General features: G+C 40.3%; 1 protein-coding gene across 4 annotated transcripts in view; it reads right to left on the reverse strand.

Moving 5' to 3' along the window:
- Positions 1 to 12,554: 12,554 nt before the first annotated feature.
- trit1 (tRNA isopentenyltransferase 1) overlaps positions 12,555 to 20,796 on the reverse strand; it is a 38,558-nt gene continuing 30,316 nt past the window's right edge. For 2 of the 4 annotated variants that reach the window (XM_008421483.3, XM_008421482.3), the window contains exons 9-11: positions 15,114 to 15,223; positions 14,008 to 14,122; positions 12,555 to 13,862 (exon numbers count right to left, since the gene is read on the reverse strand). In XM_008421483.3, coding sequence (XP_008419705.2) covers positions 13,672 to 13,862; positions 14,008 to 14,122; positions 15,114 to 15,223 — 416 coding nt within the window. In that variant the 3' untranslated portion in view covers positions 12,555 to 13,671. Of the gene's footprint in view, positions 13,863 to 14,007; positions 14,123 to 14,815; positions 15,224 to 20,796 lie in introns of those variants that run through there. The other 2 variants (XM_017307589.2, XM_081612256.1) reach the window with 2 other exon arrangements.

The raw sequence follows: 20,796 nt of genomic DNA on the forward strand, positions 1-20,796 counted from the left end.
CAGGAGCCAGACAGCATGAGAGAGAGAGAGAGAGAGAGAGAGAGAGAGAGAGAGAGAGAGAGAGAGGAGCTGCATGAACTCACTGAACCTCCATCCCTATAGACAGACATGAATTAGTGATGCTGTGCTCTTGGTTCCGACACATATATCACACCGGATTGTTACAGACCACCGGCTCAATCGGGCTGCAGCGGCGCGCTCATCGCGCGGGGTCTGTCAGAAATATCGTGAATATTGAATCGTTAGTAGTATCGGAACCAATGAGATTTTATTTCTTATTTTGTATTGTAGTAGATGAACTACTTCAAAAATATTTTGTTTTGATTTGCTGTTAAATTTGATATATTTCGCATTTCATTTAAGAAAAATATTGACATAAATTTGTTTTGTGTTACTCCCCCCCACCATTTATCATGTCATGAAAATATTTTGTTTATAAACTTTATCTAAATTCTAGCCTGGTTTTTAACAAAAATAATTAAAAGAAGAAACCATCAAAAAATAAAAAACCAAAAAAATACCTAAAGGTCAGAAGTTCAAAGACATATTGAACATAAATTATAGAAAGTATCAGTGTTGGTGATACCGTCTCTGTGTTTACCGGGTATTGGAACAGTACCAACACCAACAGGGGTGATTCTACCACTGGATAGGGTTGCTACCCGTCCCATATTTGGCCGTTAAATGTGCGTACCGTATTGAACCGATACCATCCGATAGACACACCTATCACACACATCCATCCATCCATCCATCCATCCATCCATCCATTTTCTTGCACCCTTGTCCCTCAGTGGGGTCAGGAGGGTTGCTGGTGCCCATCTCCAGCTAGCGTACAGGGCGAGGGGCGGGGTCACCCTGGACAGGTCGCCAGTCTGTCGCAGGGCCCTATCACACACACCTCAACATTAAGTTTAACAATAACGACCAAGATAAAACACAGGAAATATTAAGGTTAGCTAAATTGTCGTGGCGGGCATAGACATTAATACGTAGACGCCTCACTGAGCACAGAGTCCAACATTACGTCGCCGCCATCTTATATGGGGCAGCAGGGCGATCGGAGCTCCCCAAGTCCTGTGCTGTGTGAACTTGGGATGTCTCCCAGTTTGACCAGCAGACTGAACCTACCTGTGGCCAGTGCTTCCAGTATAATATAAATAAATTAATTTGTGTTTTATTGCACTTTTATTCTTTTACGTTTTGTGTATTTTGAAATATCTCAATCTGAAGTATTAGTGGCAGCTTATGTATTGAATTAAAAATAATTTACTCTGTTAGACTTTTTCACTCTAAGCTGTCTGAAGCAGAGTTGATATATCACACTGTAATAAAGTATTTTTTCCCCCCAAAAAGGTGGGAAAAATATGCAGCGAATGTTTGATGACTGATTTATCAAAGTTTATTGTATTTACAATAAAATGTCAAAAAATAAAAGGAAATTTCATTTTTTTTTTTTTAAATCTTGAGATGTTAAATGTACATTAAATTATGGAATCATGTAAATATGTTCTTGAATAAAACACTGTAAAAGTGTGTGTGTGTTCATCAATGTTAATAAAAATAGTTTATCAGATTTATATTGTTATCAAATAAAAACATTGTGCTCTTTATTCAGAAATCCCTCAAAACAATTAAATAATCACATCAAAAGTTAGAAACTCTGACTTTAGTGCTTTATTGATTACCAAACATATTAGTGATATATTAGTGTGTGTGAGAGAGAATGCGTCAATGACAGGTATTCACAAACTTAAAATGCTTTGTGAAGTTCGGTCCATTCACTTAATAACCTGTCATTCAATATGGTGGATGCTGTGACGTATCGCAGCAACGGGCCGACCCGCTCCATGAGGCGTCTACGTATTCATGTCTATGAGCTAAAGCAGTGGTCCCCAACCCCCGGTCCGTGGACCGGTACCGGTCCGTGGACCAATTGGCACCGGGCCGCGCAAGAAATAACTGCTGAAAAAGTGACAGAGGACATAGATATGGGAAACGCGGAAGCCCAGGCACGTGCAGAGGGGGGAGCTGGGGGGGCTTGAGCACCTGCCTCTTTTGCTCCTTGCCCCCAAGTGCCCTTTTGGTCAAAATTTTTTTTGTGTGTGTGTTATTATTTCCCAAGTCCTCTTCTGACACATAAAAACATGTGCTAAAATTCTTTGCTTTTTTGTTTCTTTTTTGTACAACATAATAAGCCCTCTGGTCACCTTGTTACCTTTGACCTTTTGCCCGTGACGCATGACGCAGTTGCCTCGCGCAGTGAGATGAGGCGGCTAACTGGAGCTCAACGTAGCGAACGTTCCAGATTACAGAACAGTTTTTGGTGAATAATTAAAAAAAAAACGTTTTTGGTGAATAAAGTGGAGTAGACTTGCTACTTGTCAGATGATGGAAAATACTGAAGTATCGTTCCTGCTTCAGCTCGGAGTCGCGGTTTAAACAGAGAGGTAATGAAATACAACAGACACTGACAGGCCTCTGCGTCTGCCTTTCTCTGAAGAACTACTGAGCGGGAGGAGACAGCCAGGTGAGGAGAAACTGATCTTATCCATCGATTCAGTATTTCTATCAAACAGACATTAGGCTGTTGTTGTTGTGCTATTAGCTAGCTGCTAGCTAACGACTTTGCTAGCAAAGCTAGATAACTAAAAAGCTTCTCCCCTGTATCTTTAATGATATCAGTCATTCTTTAGTATTTATTATGCAATAGGGCCACATCGCCCGTCCAAAACCGATCATCTCCATAATGGATATATGTCCGATCTTCTAACTTCCTTTGCTGCATAATGTACATTTCATTTATTCAGGCGTTAGGTAAATGTATCTTGAAGGAGAATAACAATTAAATAATTGTCCAACAAGGATATTCATTAAGAATTATAAATAACTCACCCTGAAGTACCATGATAGATATAATGAATGTAATAAAAGTGTCATTAATGAAGGGGAAAAAATCAATCCAGACTTTAAGTTTAGGGTCTGGTTCACAGAGTCTGAAGTTAAATTTGTTTCCCAATTATTCAATGGAGAAAAAAAATAACTCAGTTAAGTAAAATACAATTGTAATAAAAACTTTTGGAATTGTAAGGATTTCTTTAAAAAAAAGTTTTGTTTAAAATACTTTTTTTAATTAAATAACTCATTTTTTACCAAACATAAACTTTTATTTGCACACATCAGTAATCTTTTGTTGTGATTTTGGGCCCTACCCACGATATCATGTGAGAATCACAAGCAAAACTTTGAGTCACAAACAAACTTGGAATAGCAAGAAAATATTTCTGACAAGCGCAAATAAGTTTGTTTTGCAAAAAAAGTTAACTTCATGAGTCCAAAATGTGTGATTTAAATGTTAAAAAAGTTTTTTTAAGTAAAACTCAGTAGGCTTTTCTCATGGTGACATGCATTAACAATTCAACTTTTGCTTTTGTTTTTTTCTTTTTTCTGCAGTTCCACATTAAAGTTTGATGCAGCTCTGCTTTCCTGAATGGACCGTCTTCATCTCCACTGCAGCAAACAGGCAGATCTTTGTTTTATAGATTACAGTCACTAAAAGGTTGCATTGTGCCCTTGTTTATATTTTTAATAGTGTAATTCTGTAAAGACAAAATATGTCTGGTGGTCCAGCTCTGATTTACATATCTTGCTAAATTGCGGGTTTGAATATTGCAATACTTTCCTGTAACAAAATAGACCTGCAGAAAGAAATTACTAATAAAATATCTTACATAGGCATAGTGTTATACTCTATATGGAGATGTTCGATTGTATATGTCACATTTTTGTAATTTATCGTAGTTTATTAAACTCTAAAAGCTGAGTGGCTTTGTTAATATTCTGTCCTAGAATGTGGTCAGATGTGCCCTTTTTTTGTTGTTGAGCACCTGCCCCTTTAGTGGTCTCTGCACGGGCCTGCGGAAACCCCTACTGTGTCAAATTGATATAGGAATAACAGAGAGTTGGTCATTCTAAGGCAAAAAACAAACAACTTCCAGTCCAGGGATAGCAGGGCTGACTCTGTGGATGGATCAATGTCCTCCAATGCCCGCCCATGCCGCCGGGCCTGGTGCCCAGTCTTCTCGTTGAGAAAATTTGATCATTTGCATTGAGAGACCGGTTGACCAGATCCATAATTACTAGATTTGGAGGATGTGAAAGGCTCCAAAAATATAGAAAAAGACAGGACAAAAACAGAGCAAGCATGGCAAGCATGGTCGGGGACGGAGCAGAGAAAAAACGCGTCCGCCTTCACCGAGAGCAAGAGGGAAAAAACCTACTCTGAACTCGCCAGTGGTCCAAAAATGGACAATGTGCCGTGCAGCTACTGCTCTGGTGGACATTCCTGCATTCAACATGCCAATGGCATGCTCCCGCATAACCTGCGACATCTGAGGCATTATGACTTGTGACAAAATTTCATATTTTGGGGTGGCCTTTTATTGTCCCCGGTCCAGTATCTGACATGGGGCATATATACACTCTAAAAAGGAAATAGTTGAACCAACTTAATTGAATTGCTTCTGTAGGTTACAATCAATTAAGTTTATCCAACTGAATTTATTAAGTTTAACCAATTCAATATATTATAATCATCCAACTCAATTTGTTAATTTATTTTTAACAAATTTATTAAGTATGTTTAAGATAACAGATTTAAGTCAGTCTTACTCAAATCATTTAGTTTACTTCAAAAATGGTAAATAAACTTATATAGCGCTTTTCCAGTCATTTTGACCACTGAAAGCACTTTACACTAGAGTCACATTCATTTAATGCGCATCGGTAGGCAGCTTGGGGTTAGGCGCCCAGGGGCAGATAGACATGTGGCAGGAGGAAGCTGGAATCGAACCGACAGCCTTCCAATCACAAGACGACGACTCTACCCACAGAGCCACGGTCACTCACCAGGGAATCTGTCCCTGGTCAGCTTGAGTCATGGTGTCAGACGAGGGATACAAATATGGTATTGAACTTAATTATTTCAAGTAAAATCAAAGTAAAAAGGTCATTTAAGGAAAAGATTTGTGTATTTAGATGACACTGTAAAGAGTATTAAAATTTAGTTTGGAACTACTTAAAAGTTTGAGTTGACTTTCTATAGAATTAAGTCAAAGAGATTTTAAATGTTTATTAGAAGAAAATAAATGATTTGAGTAAGAGTGACTCAAATTTGTCATGTTAAACCCCCTTATGAATTAAGTTCTAAAAACTTAGCAAATTGAGTTGGATGATCATAATAAATTGAGTTGGTCAGACAGACATAGGATACGAAACTGGCACTGAACTCAATAGTTTTAAGTAAAGTCAAAGTGAAAAGTTCCTTTAGGTTAAAGATTTGTAGGCTTTGAGTTAAATGAACACAAAAAAGTAAGTTGTCTTTGCAAAAGCAAAATAATTAAGTGACATTAATGTAAATAAGTAAATAATGTAGGCTATATATATGCCATGTGGAGTTAACAACTCCTCACGTTTTAACAAGATACCATCAGGTTTTAATGTATCACGTTTTAACAAGATGCTACCACGTTGTATGACGTTATGACGTGATGGCGCTCGAATTTTTTTTTTCCTGCGTGATAGCAATGCACTTCTGTACGCTGGCTGCCGCGGTAGAATAATTCAATTTTAACACAATCAAACTTGGACATGTAGATGTTATTCAGTGGTGGGAAGTGTACTGTACTTAAGTACAATTTTCGTGTATCTGTACTTTACTTAAGTAGATTTAATAATGGATACTTTCTACTTTTACTCCTCTACATTTTACAGTAAGTATCTGTACTTACTTCACTACATTTCTACAAAACTGTCGCGTTACTCGTTACATCCAAGTCGCGTTGCTCTTTTTTTTTCCGTTAAAATGTGAAGTTCAGGGACTTTAAGGTGGCGCCGTAAAATCCAAGCAATAACTTGACTTAGTGTCTGTTGTCACCCATCGGCTCCACCTTTACTCGCACGCGGAGCTCCAAGACATGCGCAGTGGTTTCCTCTGAGCGTCAGTAATATAATAGTACGGAAGCGCCGCATAAATCATAAGATATGGCGACATGTAAAATCAGCAGCGCTTCGCTTTCACAGACGGTGGGGACTTTGTCCAATTTTTAGCATCACTTGGAAGGAAAGCTTAAAGAAAGGTAAGCTCCGTGGACGTGATGCTAGCAAAGCTAGCTGTATTGACTGAAACACATGTTGGATCTGCGATGAAAAAAAGTTGTCACTCATGCACTGAATTACTGTGTGGAGGTGTTGACTGAGGTGTCGCATATATGGGACAACGCTGTGACCAAAGTGTAATATGACATTCATGGACGATCCGATTCTTCTGGACGGATCTTGACTAAGTCGTATAGTACTGAAGCCTCACTGAGAGTCGTTCTTTGTTCTTGTAATGCTCTGCGTAGACTGCAGTAGCTATTTTATTTCATTAAAATATCTTTATATGTAATTGACAAATAAATAAAACAAGAACGTAGGAACGCAGAGCATGCTCATTGCTCTTTGTTTTCGTCACCTGTCATGGAGGCAGACATTGCAGCAGGAGGGAGGATGAGAACAGTCACGCTGCTCCTCCTGCTTGGTTACTTCTTGCTTATTGGGCCTTGGACAGTGTTCATAGTTGAGCGTTGTTAATTGCCATGTTTAATGGTGCAGACAATTATTATTTCTGACATTGGCAATATGGGCAACCGCCCAGGGTGTTATTTTTTTAGGGATGGCAGGAGACCTCTGTATTGTGGCACAGAGATGAAAGCAAAACAGAATGAAGAAGAGTTTGAATTGTCACTGGTTAAATTTATTTCAGCTCCAAGTATTTAATATCTAGGTGTTTTTATGGGAAAGTGAATCTTTCAGATCAATTTGAGAAGCAATTTTGATAGGTGCACTAAATTTTATTGTCATGTAGCACGGGGTGCTGGTTTTGATTTGGTCTTGGGTTCAGTGGTCCAGACTACAACTCTGCTACGTGGCTCCTTGGTTCCATGTCCTCCTCTGCCAGTTGGATTTCTTTCAAAATAAATGTGTGGCAAAAAAAGTGAAGTTCATGTTATGTTAGGACAGGAGACGAGATGTTTCCATCCCTGAAATTATGATGCATAGAATCACATATCTAAGTCTAAACTATGTTACAGAGTAAACACAATAAAAACATGCTTTATCTGTGGCATTGTTCATTAAAATGGCACATTTCTGATGTATTAAAATTAAATACGATCGGTACACTTAATGATATTAGCGATTAGGTAATGCATTCAGCAAGTACTTTTACTTTTAATACTTAAGTATTTTTAAAAGCCAGTACTTTTTTACTTTTACTTAAGTAAAATGTTAATGTGGTACTTTGACTTTTACTTAAGTACATTTTTGTCTGTGTATTTGAACTTTTACTTAAGTACATTTTTTGAGTACTTTCTCCACCACTGATGTTATTAATTTCATGCTGTGCTCCACAGCAAAGGAAAAAACCGTTAAAGTACAACTCAAAACCACTTCTTTCTAGCTCTCTGTATCAGTGCAGCTAAGCGCAGACTCGTTGCCATAGCTACTGACAACACCACCACACACACACACACACACACACACACACACACACACACACACACACACACACACACACACACACACAAAAAAACACTCAAATATTTCCCTTCAGTCTGTTGCAGTTACAGCATGAATAACATCTACATGTCCAAGTTTGATTGCATTAACGGAATTATTCTGCCTCGCTCTCCTCCGCCATTACTGCTGGTGTTCGAATACGTCGCTTCAGCTCGTTCAGGATGCGCGCGCATATTTCTCACCGCTAGCGAACTAAGTCCGCGAAAATCAGGAGACAACTCGTCAACCATCTTTTCTTTTAAAACTAAATCGATATTTAAAAACTTGACTGTAAAGTTACGAACAAATATGAATCTAAATAAATTCTATTTATTAATAAAATCCTATTCACATTGAAACTGTATCTTCTTTATACTTACCATATTTTGTTTCGAAGTTGAGGAGAACTCCGATATGCAGCGTTCGGTCTGGTTGAATGGCTTCTTCTAAGTTTTGTCTTCAACCCAACCGATAGGGTAAAACATCTACCCAACCCCTGACCCAACAGAATTATTCAACCTGTAGAGATCCGGTAAATTTCTGACCCAACTCTTGAGTTATGATTTTTGACCCAATATTTAGTCAAACTAACCCAACAGCTTCTACCCAACCAATGGGTTCTGAAAATAACCCAGCATTTTTTTACTGCATAGTAAAAAAAAAAATCCAGAATTTTTTAGAATGCAATCTACTTGGAAAAACGAGAAGATCAGGAAAATATTCTCATGTTCCACAAAAGACCCGTTTGTTGGTGAAAATGGTTATAATGGACCTCTATGTCACGATGTCAGTGTGTTGTGGGTTTTTTTTTTTTGCTTCATATGTTTAGTTTTCTGCCGGATGTCAGGTTTTATTTCTCGTCTATGGATGGATCCAGGTCATTGGTTCTCCAGCTCAGTCTCCTCTGTTTATTTAGCTTATGTTTCTCACTTGTGTCTCCTGATTGGTTATTCCCCTCACGTGTTTCCTGTAGTATTTCAGTTCGAGTCATGTGTCCTTGTCTGTGCTGGATTCCTGTGTGTGTCTCACCCTTATTTTGCCTAGTCATGTTTGAAAAATCATTTTAAAAAAAACTTCCAAGATGCCACGCCGCCATTCGTTTTGTTGGTTTGCCATCACTTCCTGAACCACCTTACCCGACACTATAGGCTACATACAAGTATACACACACAGCACAATAATACTGCAGGAACAAAGGATTTCAAGAGTCTGAGTCACACCTGACAGTGTTATGTTTCTCTCTCGGGTTGCGCAACTTCGGAGCCATCTTCGTCTACAGGCGGCAAAATGCTGACCCCGACTGACCCGCGGGAAGTCGGCGTGTAAACACCCGAGGAGCTTTAAAGATAATAAAATAAACGTTAAAAAAAAAAAAAAAAATCAGGTCAAAGATCGAAATGAGCTCTGTTGTCAGGGCGACACCCGACCTTTAGATTCTTAAAATGTTTTGTAGCTCCCAAAACATTCTCAGCCAGGTCCTTCACGTTCCACACACACAGATTACAGGAGCATGTGGGCGTCTAGTGTTTTGCCATTCACAAACATTTTAGCCTTCATCTGTAAACACATTACACGCCATCAGAGTTTTCCACAAAATTTTTGGCTACAGCTGCACCTCAGTCTGATTAGCTGCCTGTGTTAGGTGCGTGAGGAGGTTTTTTTTTTTTTTTTGTCTAGCCAGGACCAGATGGCAGGGAATGTTTAGTCAAATGGGATTAGAGATTAGGATTAAGTGGACTTTAAATTACTCAGACGCAGAGTCACTGGATGACACACTACTACGCCGGAGCCGCGAGTTGCAGAGGAGAACAACACGTCGTTTTTTTTTTTTTAAAACTCCTTCGGTGTAAAAGTGGTGAAAACTTAGCAAGACGAAAAGCGAAATGTTCCATGAAACGCAACATTCCGAAATTATACAGCTACACGTAGCCAGAAAAAAAATATAGATTTACATTCAAGGAGAAAAAGTTAAAAGACTGTACAGACACTTTGACCATAAGAATCCTGCCTGACTATTCACTTCTTCATGTGGAACAAGGACGAATCAGAAATCCTACACACAAGGAGAAACGAGGACCGATCACCTTGGGGGGAAAACAGTCACTGGGTTAAAGGGTTAAATAAGGTCACAAGTGACTGTTTTCCATTCACATCTGAGGAAAAAACAAAATCTTTTTTTTGCTTTTCATTTTCACTTTTGAGACACAAAGGTAAGGTCATTTGGATTTGAAGAGATGAAGAAAAACAATAGATTTCTTTTAAATAGACCGGTTTATTAGGTCCAGTCAGACGTTTGGACACTCAGTTTGGAAAACAAAGTCTCATCGGTTTTGAACATTTTTGATGATTCATATGAAAGAACTGTACAAAACTGAATTTAAAAAAGAAAATTTTACATTATGTTTAGAGTTCCTAATTGCACCTTCTAAACCCTTTGAAAGGTTTATTGCAGTTTATTTTTACATCTTTGATCAAGGTAGTCAGCCTATTGTTTTTGTCCATTTCAGTTTATTCTACAATGGCTGATGTACTTCTAATTGCACTGAGTGAATAAATGAAAGTTGTTTTCACATGTTTGACCTAGCTTGTGATGTTGATGTATCTACGTGTGGTGTTCTGGTGCAGAGTTATCAAATAAATTCATAATTCAGTACATATATGTCTGTGTTTCAAAAAAAGAAACATTTTAAGTCAATTGTTTTTCTACATCGGCTCAGTATCGGTTGATGCTAACCCTCAGATATCGGTATTGAAAGCGAAAAAAGTGGATCGGTGCTTCCTTCCACCCTACATGCCAATTGGTGCCGTGCTGTTGGGTTATTGTGTTCCCCAAATGAACTTCCGTCCTTGTGGCCTATTCCAACCACACCCAAGCAATTGACACACTGTTTTTCATCTTTCAATGTAGTATATTGAAAAATGTGCGTTACATAGGTCTAACCCAGAGGACATGAAAGAAATTCTGAGGGACGTTAAGGTCGTGTCGTTTCTTTAAGGAACGTCTGGTGGTTTTGACAGAACTGGTTCTGAATATTTAGCGCTTATTGGGATCAAAGGTGTGGAATTGCTAGCGTTCCACAGCATCAGGACAAACACCTCAGCTTTACCACAAACTTTTGTTTTGTTTAGTTATTTATAACAAAAAGCGAAAAGGGGTCCAACACATCAGCTTACAAGTAGGTCTTGTCACAGAAAGCAATAAATCAGTTAATCGCACGATCAATTAAAACAAACTCGATCATTTCTGTTTGCATGATATATTGTTTCTCTTCACTCTTTTAATGAGAAAAATCTTCAGCCTGATGCTTTGGTCTTAAATAGACCCTTTTTAGAAGGACAGGGTCTTCTTTATTTGTTGTTTTGTTTACTTACTTTAGATATTTAAATTGTCCTCCAGTTCAAGGGCTAAATGCTCATTAGAATTTGAAGTTTATCGATCTTTAAGAATGTGTTTTTGTATTGTTTTTCCTTTACCATTACATTACTTGAAAATGGTCTCAAAACAACGATGTCGTTTATCGCGATAACTTCAGTTTATCGTCCAACACAATTTGTCATCTTGACAGGACTGGTCAGAGGGTTAAGACATCCGATTCAAATACAGCTACACTGTGTCTTTTTAAACTCTGTATGTAAATATCTGGTTTCGACAGCACAAAGGTCAGAGGACATGTTACACAAGCCGGGCCGCGGCTCCCCTGCGCGGGGCCTCAGGCGCAGGAACGGCCCCACAACATTTACATTTACGGCCTCGGTTCAGCTGGACGAGCCGAGGATGGAAAAACCGAGCGGAAAGAGGGCGAGCGGTTGTGCTGTGAGTGCAGGTAAATACACACATGAACACACACACACACACACACAGGTGAGACCTGCATGGAAACACTGAAAAATCTGCAGAGAATGTCTTAGGATTTGCTAGGAGTTGAGCCCCCCTGTGTGTGTGTGTAGACAATCCACCGCGTCACAGCGAGCACAGCCACCAATTAGCCTCGTGACCGCGGAGGTCGTGGTACATCTGCACTTTTGTGAACCTGTGTGCAAAGTTCAACGGCTCCTCGCCTCTCTGAATCAGTGGAGCACCTCCAGCAGCGCCTGGAGGAACGCCAGATAAGAGCACAGAGTAAAAGAAATAAATAAATAACATGAACTGTTCTCTTCATTCAAACTGAAATATTTCATTGTTTCTCCATTGGTAATAACGGGGTGGAAACATGGGAAACTAAAGAAGCGAAGGAGTTTTACCTCACAAAACGCACAGGGAGGAAAAACAGATGATCCAAACATAGAGCGGGTTATGAAAACCAGACACCAGTTGCATTCTGACCTCTGCTCCCATACTGTATAGTGAGCTCCCAGTAAGCTTGACCCAGTTTGGAAGGAGAGAAAGTGGGACACACTTCCACCTATTATGCGGCTGAAACGTTATTTTTAGCCGTGGAGATGAGGTCAAACCGCAGGAGCATGTGAACCAAACCTAACCAAACAAAACAAGTGTTTTAATATTGACAGTTCGAAAAAGTGGCAGAGCAGCAGATGGAGAGGGAACCACCAAAAAAGGCGTTTTGGAGCAACGCCAAGATGTTGTGTTAGCGCCTCGCCGACAGGCAGACACACCTTGGTTTGAAAAGGCTTCAACTGGCTGCTGGATAAACAGACAGGAAAATAAAAAAAAGCCTGAAGCCAAGCCAGTCATTAAAACACACACACAAAAAGAAGAAGAAAAAAGGTCCAACAGAATAAGCTGGCAACAGGCAAACAAAGGACAATACCTTTTAGTGTTCGAGCTCATCACCGGGAGATCAAATGACGGAAAGGCAACACCGCTGGTGGAGTCAGGTGGAAAACTTGGAAATTCTCAGAGCCTTAGAAAAGTCTTCATAACGATTTTTAAACCACAGCATTGTATTCTGATTCTGGTTGAATTTGACAGAGCAACACAAAGAAGTGCAAAACTGTGAAGTGGAAAAAAAGTTGCCTTTATACATTAAAAATACATAAATAATACCCACAGCATGATCCTGCCACCACCAAATTTGACAGAGGGTGTGGTGTTTTTAGCAGTGTTTGTTTTCTGTCACATATGCAGGTGAAAAAGATCAATTTTGATCTTTTCCAGCACCTTCTTCTTGCCATGTGTCCTGCATGGTTTTTGTCCAACAATAGCTTTGTTATTCCCACTTTTTTTTTTATTATCAAGATAGATATTATTTGTCATGTAGAACTGACATGATTCCTGCCAACATATTTATCTTACAACTCCTAGAGTTACCAAGAACTTTTTTTCTGATTGCTGCTCCTCGCATCTTGGTAGGAAGTGGTTAGCTAGCTAAAAAGTTAGCTGCGCTAGCCCTAAGGCACAAATCCTAAAAATGATCTCCGCTAAGGCTAAAGTGCTACACCGACGCAGTATTTAGCGTAGGCTAATGCTAAACCTCTGGAGTGGATTAGCATAAACTGTCTTCACCCACTTCAAATCAGAGGACGAAGATAATCGGCTAGCTACTTAAAGAATTGTTTACGGTTGCTAACCAAAATTTCCAACAGAAGTTGAATTTTATTTATATAAAACTCCCAAAATATTAGCGATTTAGAATTTATCAAGCAAAATTATTTCAGGAGAAGCTAAGCACGATAAGCGTTTTCAAAGCTAGCAAAAATGCTAATGCGCTAAACAAAGAATTAAATAAACTATTAGCACATTAGCAGAAGTGTGCTCAGTGCTGTTGGTAGCATACTTTAACTTCTCTACAGCTTTCACCTCATAATATAACTTTAGTTTATTAAAGTTAAAGCCTGAAATGTAGCTTATCGGGAAACCGACTGCAGCAATAGCAAAATAAATAAAAATTTTAGCAATTCAAATGAGGCCTTTTCTTCAAAAAACATAGAAATAAACAGTTCTTATTCAAAATATAAAAAAGAAACGTGAAACCAAACCAAATTTTTTTTAAAGATCTGTTCTGTGCGCATGAACAAGATCATGTAGAATTATGAAAAATGGCGACATGATGCAAAATGTGCGAGTCAGAAGAGCTCAGAGGATCTGGAAGCCCGAGTTGAGACAGACGTCGATCAGAGAGCTTTCATCGTATCCAGGTACTTCTGCTCAGTCCTCGATTCTTTGGAAGAAGCCTGAGGGGTTTCAGTGCCGTCCAGTTCTTCATCAGCAGCTTGTGCAGCGGTGCCCTGGGGCGGGTCACTTCCTGGATCGGACTTCCTCTTCTTCCTTACATGATAGTAATGCTTTTTGGACTTCAGGTGATCTGCAGGTAAAAAAAAAAAAAAAAAAAAATTGTTTCTATGTCTTACTTTTTGCTACCTTTTATAAAAATAAATTAAAAATTTAAAAAAACGCCCTCCACAATTACAAAGATGGACAAATAAACGGAGGAGGCATGACATCCTCACCTGTCCACTCCACATCTCCGATTATGATTTTGTCACACGCGTCGCAGGTGTGGCGGCTGCGTTTGTTTCTCTGCTGATCCTGCAGTCTGATTGGGGGAAAAGCCGGCTCCTCACCCTGTCACCGGGGCAACAGAGAGCCAAATTATGATTTTCAGACAGGAAACAATGAGAGCCAAAGCCCTTCCATTATAAACGTGAACCACAAGAAGAAAAAAAACTTATGAGGTAAAATTATCAATAAGTAGTATAAAAACACAGAGGAAGCAAGCTAACATTAGCATGCTAATTCTGCAAACTGATTTGAGATGCTTGTGTACTGAATGTTTTAGACTCAGCTAATCTTTTAGATATAAACGACAAAGGCTTCAAAAAGTTGGATTTTTACATTTAAAGTTGCATATTTCTTGTTCATTTTCCTTCATACTCGTACTTTGTTTCCGTCACATCATCAAAGGACAAAAAAAAATATACATAAATGTTACAATTGGTTGCTGCGTCTCTGTCAGTATCCCATAGTTTTACCTTAACTGTTTAATATTAAAATTAATTTTATCTGTATTTTTCATGCCAGTGCGCAAAGAAAAGTATGAAATGTGAGTTGCTTTGCTTTTTTAAACATCTACAGTCATATTGAATAAATTAAGTTTGAAAAATGAAAAGTACCTTTTCAAAATAACCTTTAAGCAGTTATTAAACATACTTTTCCTTCAAAACCGCATTTCTGTTTTCAAAAATAGTTTTTTTTTTATTGCTCTGACTTTAAATGTTATATTCTCATTTAATGTAAGTGTTAAAACATAATAATTGCCAGAAATGGAGGCTTTCCAACAACCATCCGTGTGAATTTAATCTATTTCACGTGTTTCACTTGGTGATAAAATTCCTAAAATAAATGGAAAACACAATCCGGAACGGAAAGCAGAACGAGGGAGAAAAGTTCCAGGAAAACAAGCAAAGATGGAGGACGGAAAAGTTCCAAAATGTGGTAAAAAGAAGGAATAAAAGTAAAGAAAAGCACAAAAAAAAAGAACAAAGTGGGCAATAACTAACGAACTGGAGTCAGGAGGACTGTTGAACCCGGCTGACCCCCCTGCAGCCGGCCCCACCTTGCTGAGACTGTCCAGGATCTGCAGTGCAGGCTTCAGCACCGACTCCTCCCACCTGGACACGTCAGTCACATCCAGGCTGTACACAGCCGGGACGCTGTCGCCTGGTCCTACACACACACGCGCACACACACACACACACACAATCACTGAACTTTTTAACATCACTTTTAGCTGATCATGTGAAACGATTTGCTCTCCCTCGTCGGGTTAACGACAGCACTGCTTTTAGGACTCATCTCGGTGTCGGCCTCTCTGTGCCGATCGATTTCACACTCCAGGCGTCGTGAACTGAACCCGATAAATTCAATCCATCGGAGTCCGTGACCCGCGCCGCCTGATTCTGAGCGGACCAAACAGGCTCCGGCTGGTCTGACCGACAGAAGACGATGAGCAGAGGGATGGTGGGGGGAGGGGGGGGGGGGGAGAAGAGGGGGGATTGACGCGCTGCAGCCGCACCCCGAAGCTCCGTCAACCTGCTGACTCACAGCAGCTCGATAATGTCTTCCTCTCCTTCCTCCTCCCATCATCCTCCTGCGCAGCATCCCTTCCCGTTGCCATCAGTCTCGTTTCGGCTTTCAGTCACTCCCTCGCTCTCTGACGTTTTCCTGCCCCCCCCACCCCCCTTGTGTGTGTGTGTGTGTGTGTGTGTGTGTGTGTGTGTGTGTGTGTGTGTGTGTGTGTGTTCGTTTTGCACCAGTCAGCAGTGTCTGGGCCAGGCCTGCGCTTTAAAGCGTCCCTGCCCTCCACCGAGTTGTCAGGACTGGCTGATGCAACGACAGCATGCAGCCTGTTACAGACAAAAACTGTGACAGATTTTAGCCTCAAACGTTGATTGTGTCTCGTATTTAGCTCCATACGTTTTCACTTTCCAGGCGACAGGCTGAACTGATGCCGTTTACTGGTTATTTAGGGGCATCAAAGTAAAGGGGTCCGAGTACAAATGCTACGCTTGAAAAACCGTGAAGCATTTCTCCTCCACCTTTCTTAACGAGTGTGAAAAAAAATCATTTTTAGATGAAGGTTGTTTTACATCCACACAGAAGATAAAGCAGTTTTTATGCATTAAACGAAACAAAAGATCTTTAGTGAAGGCAGCTCTGCTCTGCTCTGCTCTGCTCTGCTCTGCTCTGCTCTGCTCGTCTGTTTGGGTTTTGTTGCGTCGCTCAGTAAAGATGCAACCAGGGCCGCAATTTTGTACATCCGGCATTTGACTTTTTCTTTTCTTAAATTATTGCTAGCCTACTTTAAATTTGTTAATTTGGTTTAATAGAGAAACTGAAACTTGTAACCCGGTGTGTCAGAAAACCTATTAGGCATTTAGACGTAATAGCAGCAGGCGGATTGTGTTGGCCGATGCGACATTAGCGGCGTTTACGCAACTCCTCTTAAAAAGAGAACGGTCCGTTACATTTCAGAATAAGAGCATCAACATAAATAATACCGTTTTAATAGATTAGATGTTTAAGGGATGTTTTTAAAGTAGGGAGGGCTAAATGTTGATACCTGCCCATTACGTTAAAAACAAACTCCTGAAATAATGTGAAATAGACGTAGGCTGTTAAAAACAAATAATAAAGAAACAAAAATAAAATCATTAAAAAAACGTCAATTTTCTTGTTGGACGTTTTGAAACGGTCTCTACAGATGAGTGATTTCTATCTGTCTCTGATTTCTGCTGCTGGAATTAGCCAACCAGCGTTAGCGCTGTGGAAACGCCCACTTCCAGTCTGAAGATGAACACATCACAGCTAAAAACTTCTGTCAACAACACCAACAGCAGGCAGTCGAGCTTTTTGAAACAGTGGGCTGTTGTTAAAATCACTTATCTGACACGCATGTGGAAAGTATGAATTTAGTTTTGCTTGTTCAGATTTGGAGGCTTTCTGGCACCGAGACGTCATTAAACTCACCATTTAGACGAGATACTGGAGAGGAAAGGCCACACTTTCTCCTGCTGGTTCCAAACCTTTGGCAGGTGCTTCAAAATTTGCCTTCTTGTTATTTTCACTCTTCAGTACCTGTGGTGTCTAAAGCCGAATCAATTGAAGACTTGAATGTGGACAGATTAGAGCCAATAGCGATGACCTTTTCATTTTAATCCTGCTTATTTAGTCCGTTTCTGGCTTTCAGGCGCCAGTGAACCCCTTCCTGTTAGCCATTCCTCACTCATTTGTACAGCTTTTGTCCCACTGCTTTATGCATAAATGAAATGAGTTGGCTCCATGTGGGTTTGTAAATCAGCACAACAATAGAAGACCCAAACAGAACCGTCAGGTTTCCGATTCGAGGCTGGACGCTAACTCACCCCCCTTTAAAAAAAAGCTCGTTATGTTTAAATAACCAACCAGGAAGGCCTCAAGCTCAGCTTCAGCTGTCCAGAAGCTGTTTGTTGAACTACAAACCTTTAATGACACCTCTTCAAACAATATTTGATTATATTGTCAGAGCATGAAAACGATCAAGATGTTGGAGGTTCACCTTCCAACAACCCTGAACATGCAGCCATACAATATGGAGAGGCTGTGTGGTAGAATATCCCAGCTAAAGTCCAAATCTAAAGCCGTGTCGCATTAGAAAAGGTTTATGGACGTAGCAGAATTTAAAATAGCTTCCTCAGTTTCACAAATAAGTTTTTACGCTCGGTTGATGTGTTCCCCCCATCCCCCAAAAACCGAGTTAAAGCACTAAAGGGGAGATGAAAACGCATTCACTGAGTAAGTTCTGACATACCGAACGTTTACCTCTCTGATAGGCTGTTTGCGCTGTGATAATCATTAGAATAGCATTTCTTTTCTCTATGTCTCCAGATAGCATTTAGCATTGCCAATGCTAGTTGGCATGACTGAAGAACTTGCCAAACAGAGACATTCCTAAAAATTCTCTGTGTTTTTCAGAGATGCTAGTTTCAGGGAGGCTAGTTTGCAACCTCGACTTCCTGTTTACCACAGCCATGCGTTACGTCAACATCTGATGAAATTGCGCTGACCTGGCTGATTTGCTCCACCCTTATAGATTGGGCACATTGTTACCGATATTCAATCTAGATTTTATCTGAATATCGGGACTGATACAGGCATTACTATAGGATCGGTGCATTTCTACTAAGAAATTGCCATAGTGACCTGTTACGATTGATGCCTAATTTCTTCAGTTTTCCCCCCCAAAATTCTGCACAAACATCCCATTATTCAGAAGTCTGGAGACATGAGAGAAAGCTGTCACATTTAGTCAGATTGTCCTTCAGTGGGACGTATTGTCCCAACACCGCGTGTCCTTGAAAGTCAGATCTTTCAAAGAACAGAACAGAGGAGTGTATTTATTTGTCTCTCGAGTTCAAATATGATCAGTCCTTCTGCAGACTGGCCGGCCCCACCTTTAAGCAGATTCTCATGCAAATGAATCCCATTAACCTTTAAAGTACTGTTTGCCAACTCAATTATGGCCTAATCCTTTTCACACAGACTCAAGTGTGAATTGGAGGGCGGGCAGCAGACAGCATCCTGACTGATGCTTGCAGCTCCACTGGGAGTCGACTGGGCCTCCGTTATTACAGACGCGATAAGTTTCACTAGCCTCTTTACTTCAAATCTTTACCTGTTCAATACGTCATTAGAATTCATTGTCATCTGTCTGACTTTTGATATACAGACTTCAGCTAAAACTAAATCCACACCTGCGACCTTCAGATATAGTTTTACTACTTATGACACAGAATATTGTACCAATTTATCAAACTTCTCTTATTTTTCTATAAAAAGGTTTGGCGCTATAATGAGGTGGATTGGTACACTTGACTGGGAATCTCAACTGTCTGCGGACAGAACGCGCAGACTACGCAACATTAACAGAGTGACGATGTTAGCTCGTTAATTAGCCATGTAACGTGGACTACGAAGAACTTTCTGATGTTTATATATTGAAAGGCGATGCTGAAACAAAGCTTTACTTTTTATTTCAGATGGAGATGCCTCCATTTCATGACGGAAAGTTTTAGCGGCTCCAGAGCTGTAACTTTTTTTGGAACCTCGCGCCACGCAGTGAGGAGCAACAGCTGGGCGGCGAACAAGCGTTTTCTTTTTTAGCGTTGTCGATAAACAGTCCACCTTCATCAGCCGACGTCCTGCTCCCACCGGCTGCTTCTATCTCTTCGCTTTGTGTCTGTATCTCTCCGAACACCACCACTCATCCCATAATTGCCCTTGGCATTCATCAGCCTCCCACTGGGGCAGGGCGAAGCGCCGGTAAATGAAACGGTGGACGCTGCGAGGTGCAGGTGCTGGACGGAAACCCCTTTCCCTTCGTCCTCCGGTTCTGGTGAAATCCAAAACTTTTAATCCCCTCCTTTGTCGGGCGACGACCGATAAAGACGACGGCGAAGGGACAAAAGACAAATGTACCACTTCAGAGAACATTAAACTGACATTAAACTGTCTAAGCCTGGCCGCAAAGCCCGTCTTTAACCTGAAATCTAATTATCTAATCCTCCGTTAGAGTATCCTGACTGTAAACAGATCTAGGTGTTCACACAACACGAGGAACCCGGAGCCCCACATACACACAAAGCAAAAAGGTTCGTTTTCAGGCTCGTAAGGAGGGGGGGGGGATCGTTTTGCTAAAAAGACGGAGAATAATCCGCCGCTGAGCAGCTGCTTGCCAGCGAGTGTGTGTATTGTGTGTTGAAACAGTAGTCCACCTGTTGCACTAAGCGGGCCAAGAGTCACTTGCAGCACCCGCTCTCGTGTTTGCTGAGTGTGTGTGTGTGTGTGTGTGTGTGTGTGTGTGTGTGTGTGTGTGTGTGTGTGTGTGTGTGTGTGCTGCTGCTGTTAACTCGTCCCCTGGACCAGCTGGGATTCGCTGTCTGTCGCTCCAACTGGAACGCCGCCCGTACTCGCTGTTCCGCTTTCTTTCAGTTCCTCTTCCACCTTGTGTCTTCCTCAGCTCCCGCTTTAATCCGCCGTTTATAACTGACAGGAGACTTATGGAAATATATTTTCCTAAAATTAATTTAACTAAAATCTTTTTCCACCTGTACTTTCCTGTTTTTTGTTTTGTTTTGTTCGTTTTTTCTGGATCCGATGCGGAAGAAGTTTTAGTTAATAATCTGAGATTTCCTGTTTTAAAGTACTTTAAAGAAGCCCCACCAGGTGTACAGCAGTGAAGAGATAAATATTTTCAGATCAGTCTATATTCTGTGAATGTCGTGCTCGTTTCAATCTAATGTGGTACTAATGCTAAAACAAAAAGCTTTGAAAATTTTCTTTTCAAATTTTGTTTTGGTTTTCACTGAGTAAATATTTAATGAGCCTCCAACTGTGCGGTGTAAAGCAATGCAGCATTTTAGATGTTTAACTAGAGACGACGTTTTTTCGACATTAGCGGAATGTTGACAAAGTTTGGCGTACATTTGCAAAGGAAACGCAGCTGTTTAGACCCATTAGAAAGAGAAATAGCCCTTTTGCTAACCCTGGAAGCAATCTTTGACTAAAATGCTAACGTTAGCATGGCTAGCGGTTAGCTTTTACCCCGCTTTGGTATTCTCGTGGAACTTTAAAGTCACATATCTTTTCTGTCACTATTTCTTAGTTATGTTGTTTGTGTCTACAATGAAGTCTAAACCACTGATGTCACATGAACAAACTGGAGCTGTTGGGTTTAATTTAGGTTAGCAAAACCGCTAGCT

The sequence above is a fragment of the Poecilia reticulata genome, chromosome 11, assembly GCF_904066995.2.
Source record: "Poecilia reticulata chromosome 11, P_reticulata-male-v2, whole genome shotgun sequence".
NCBI lineage: Eukaryota > Metazoa > Chordata > Actinopteri > Cyprinodontiformes > Poeciliidae > Poecilia > Poecilia reticulata.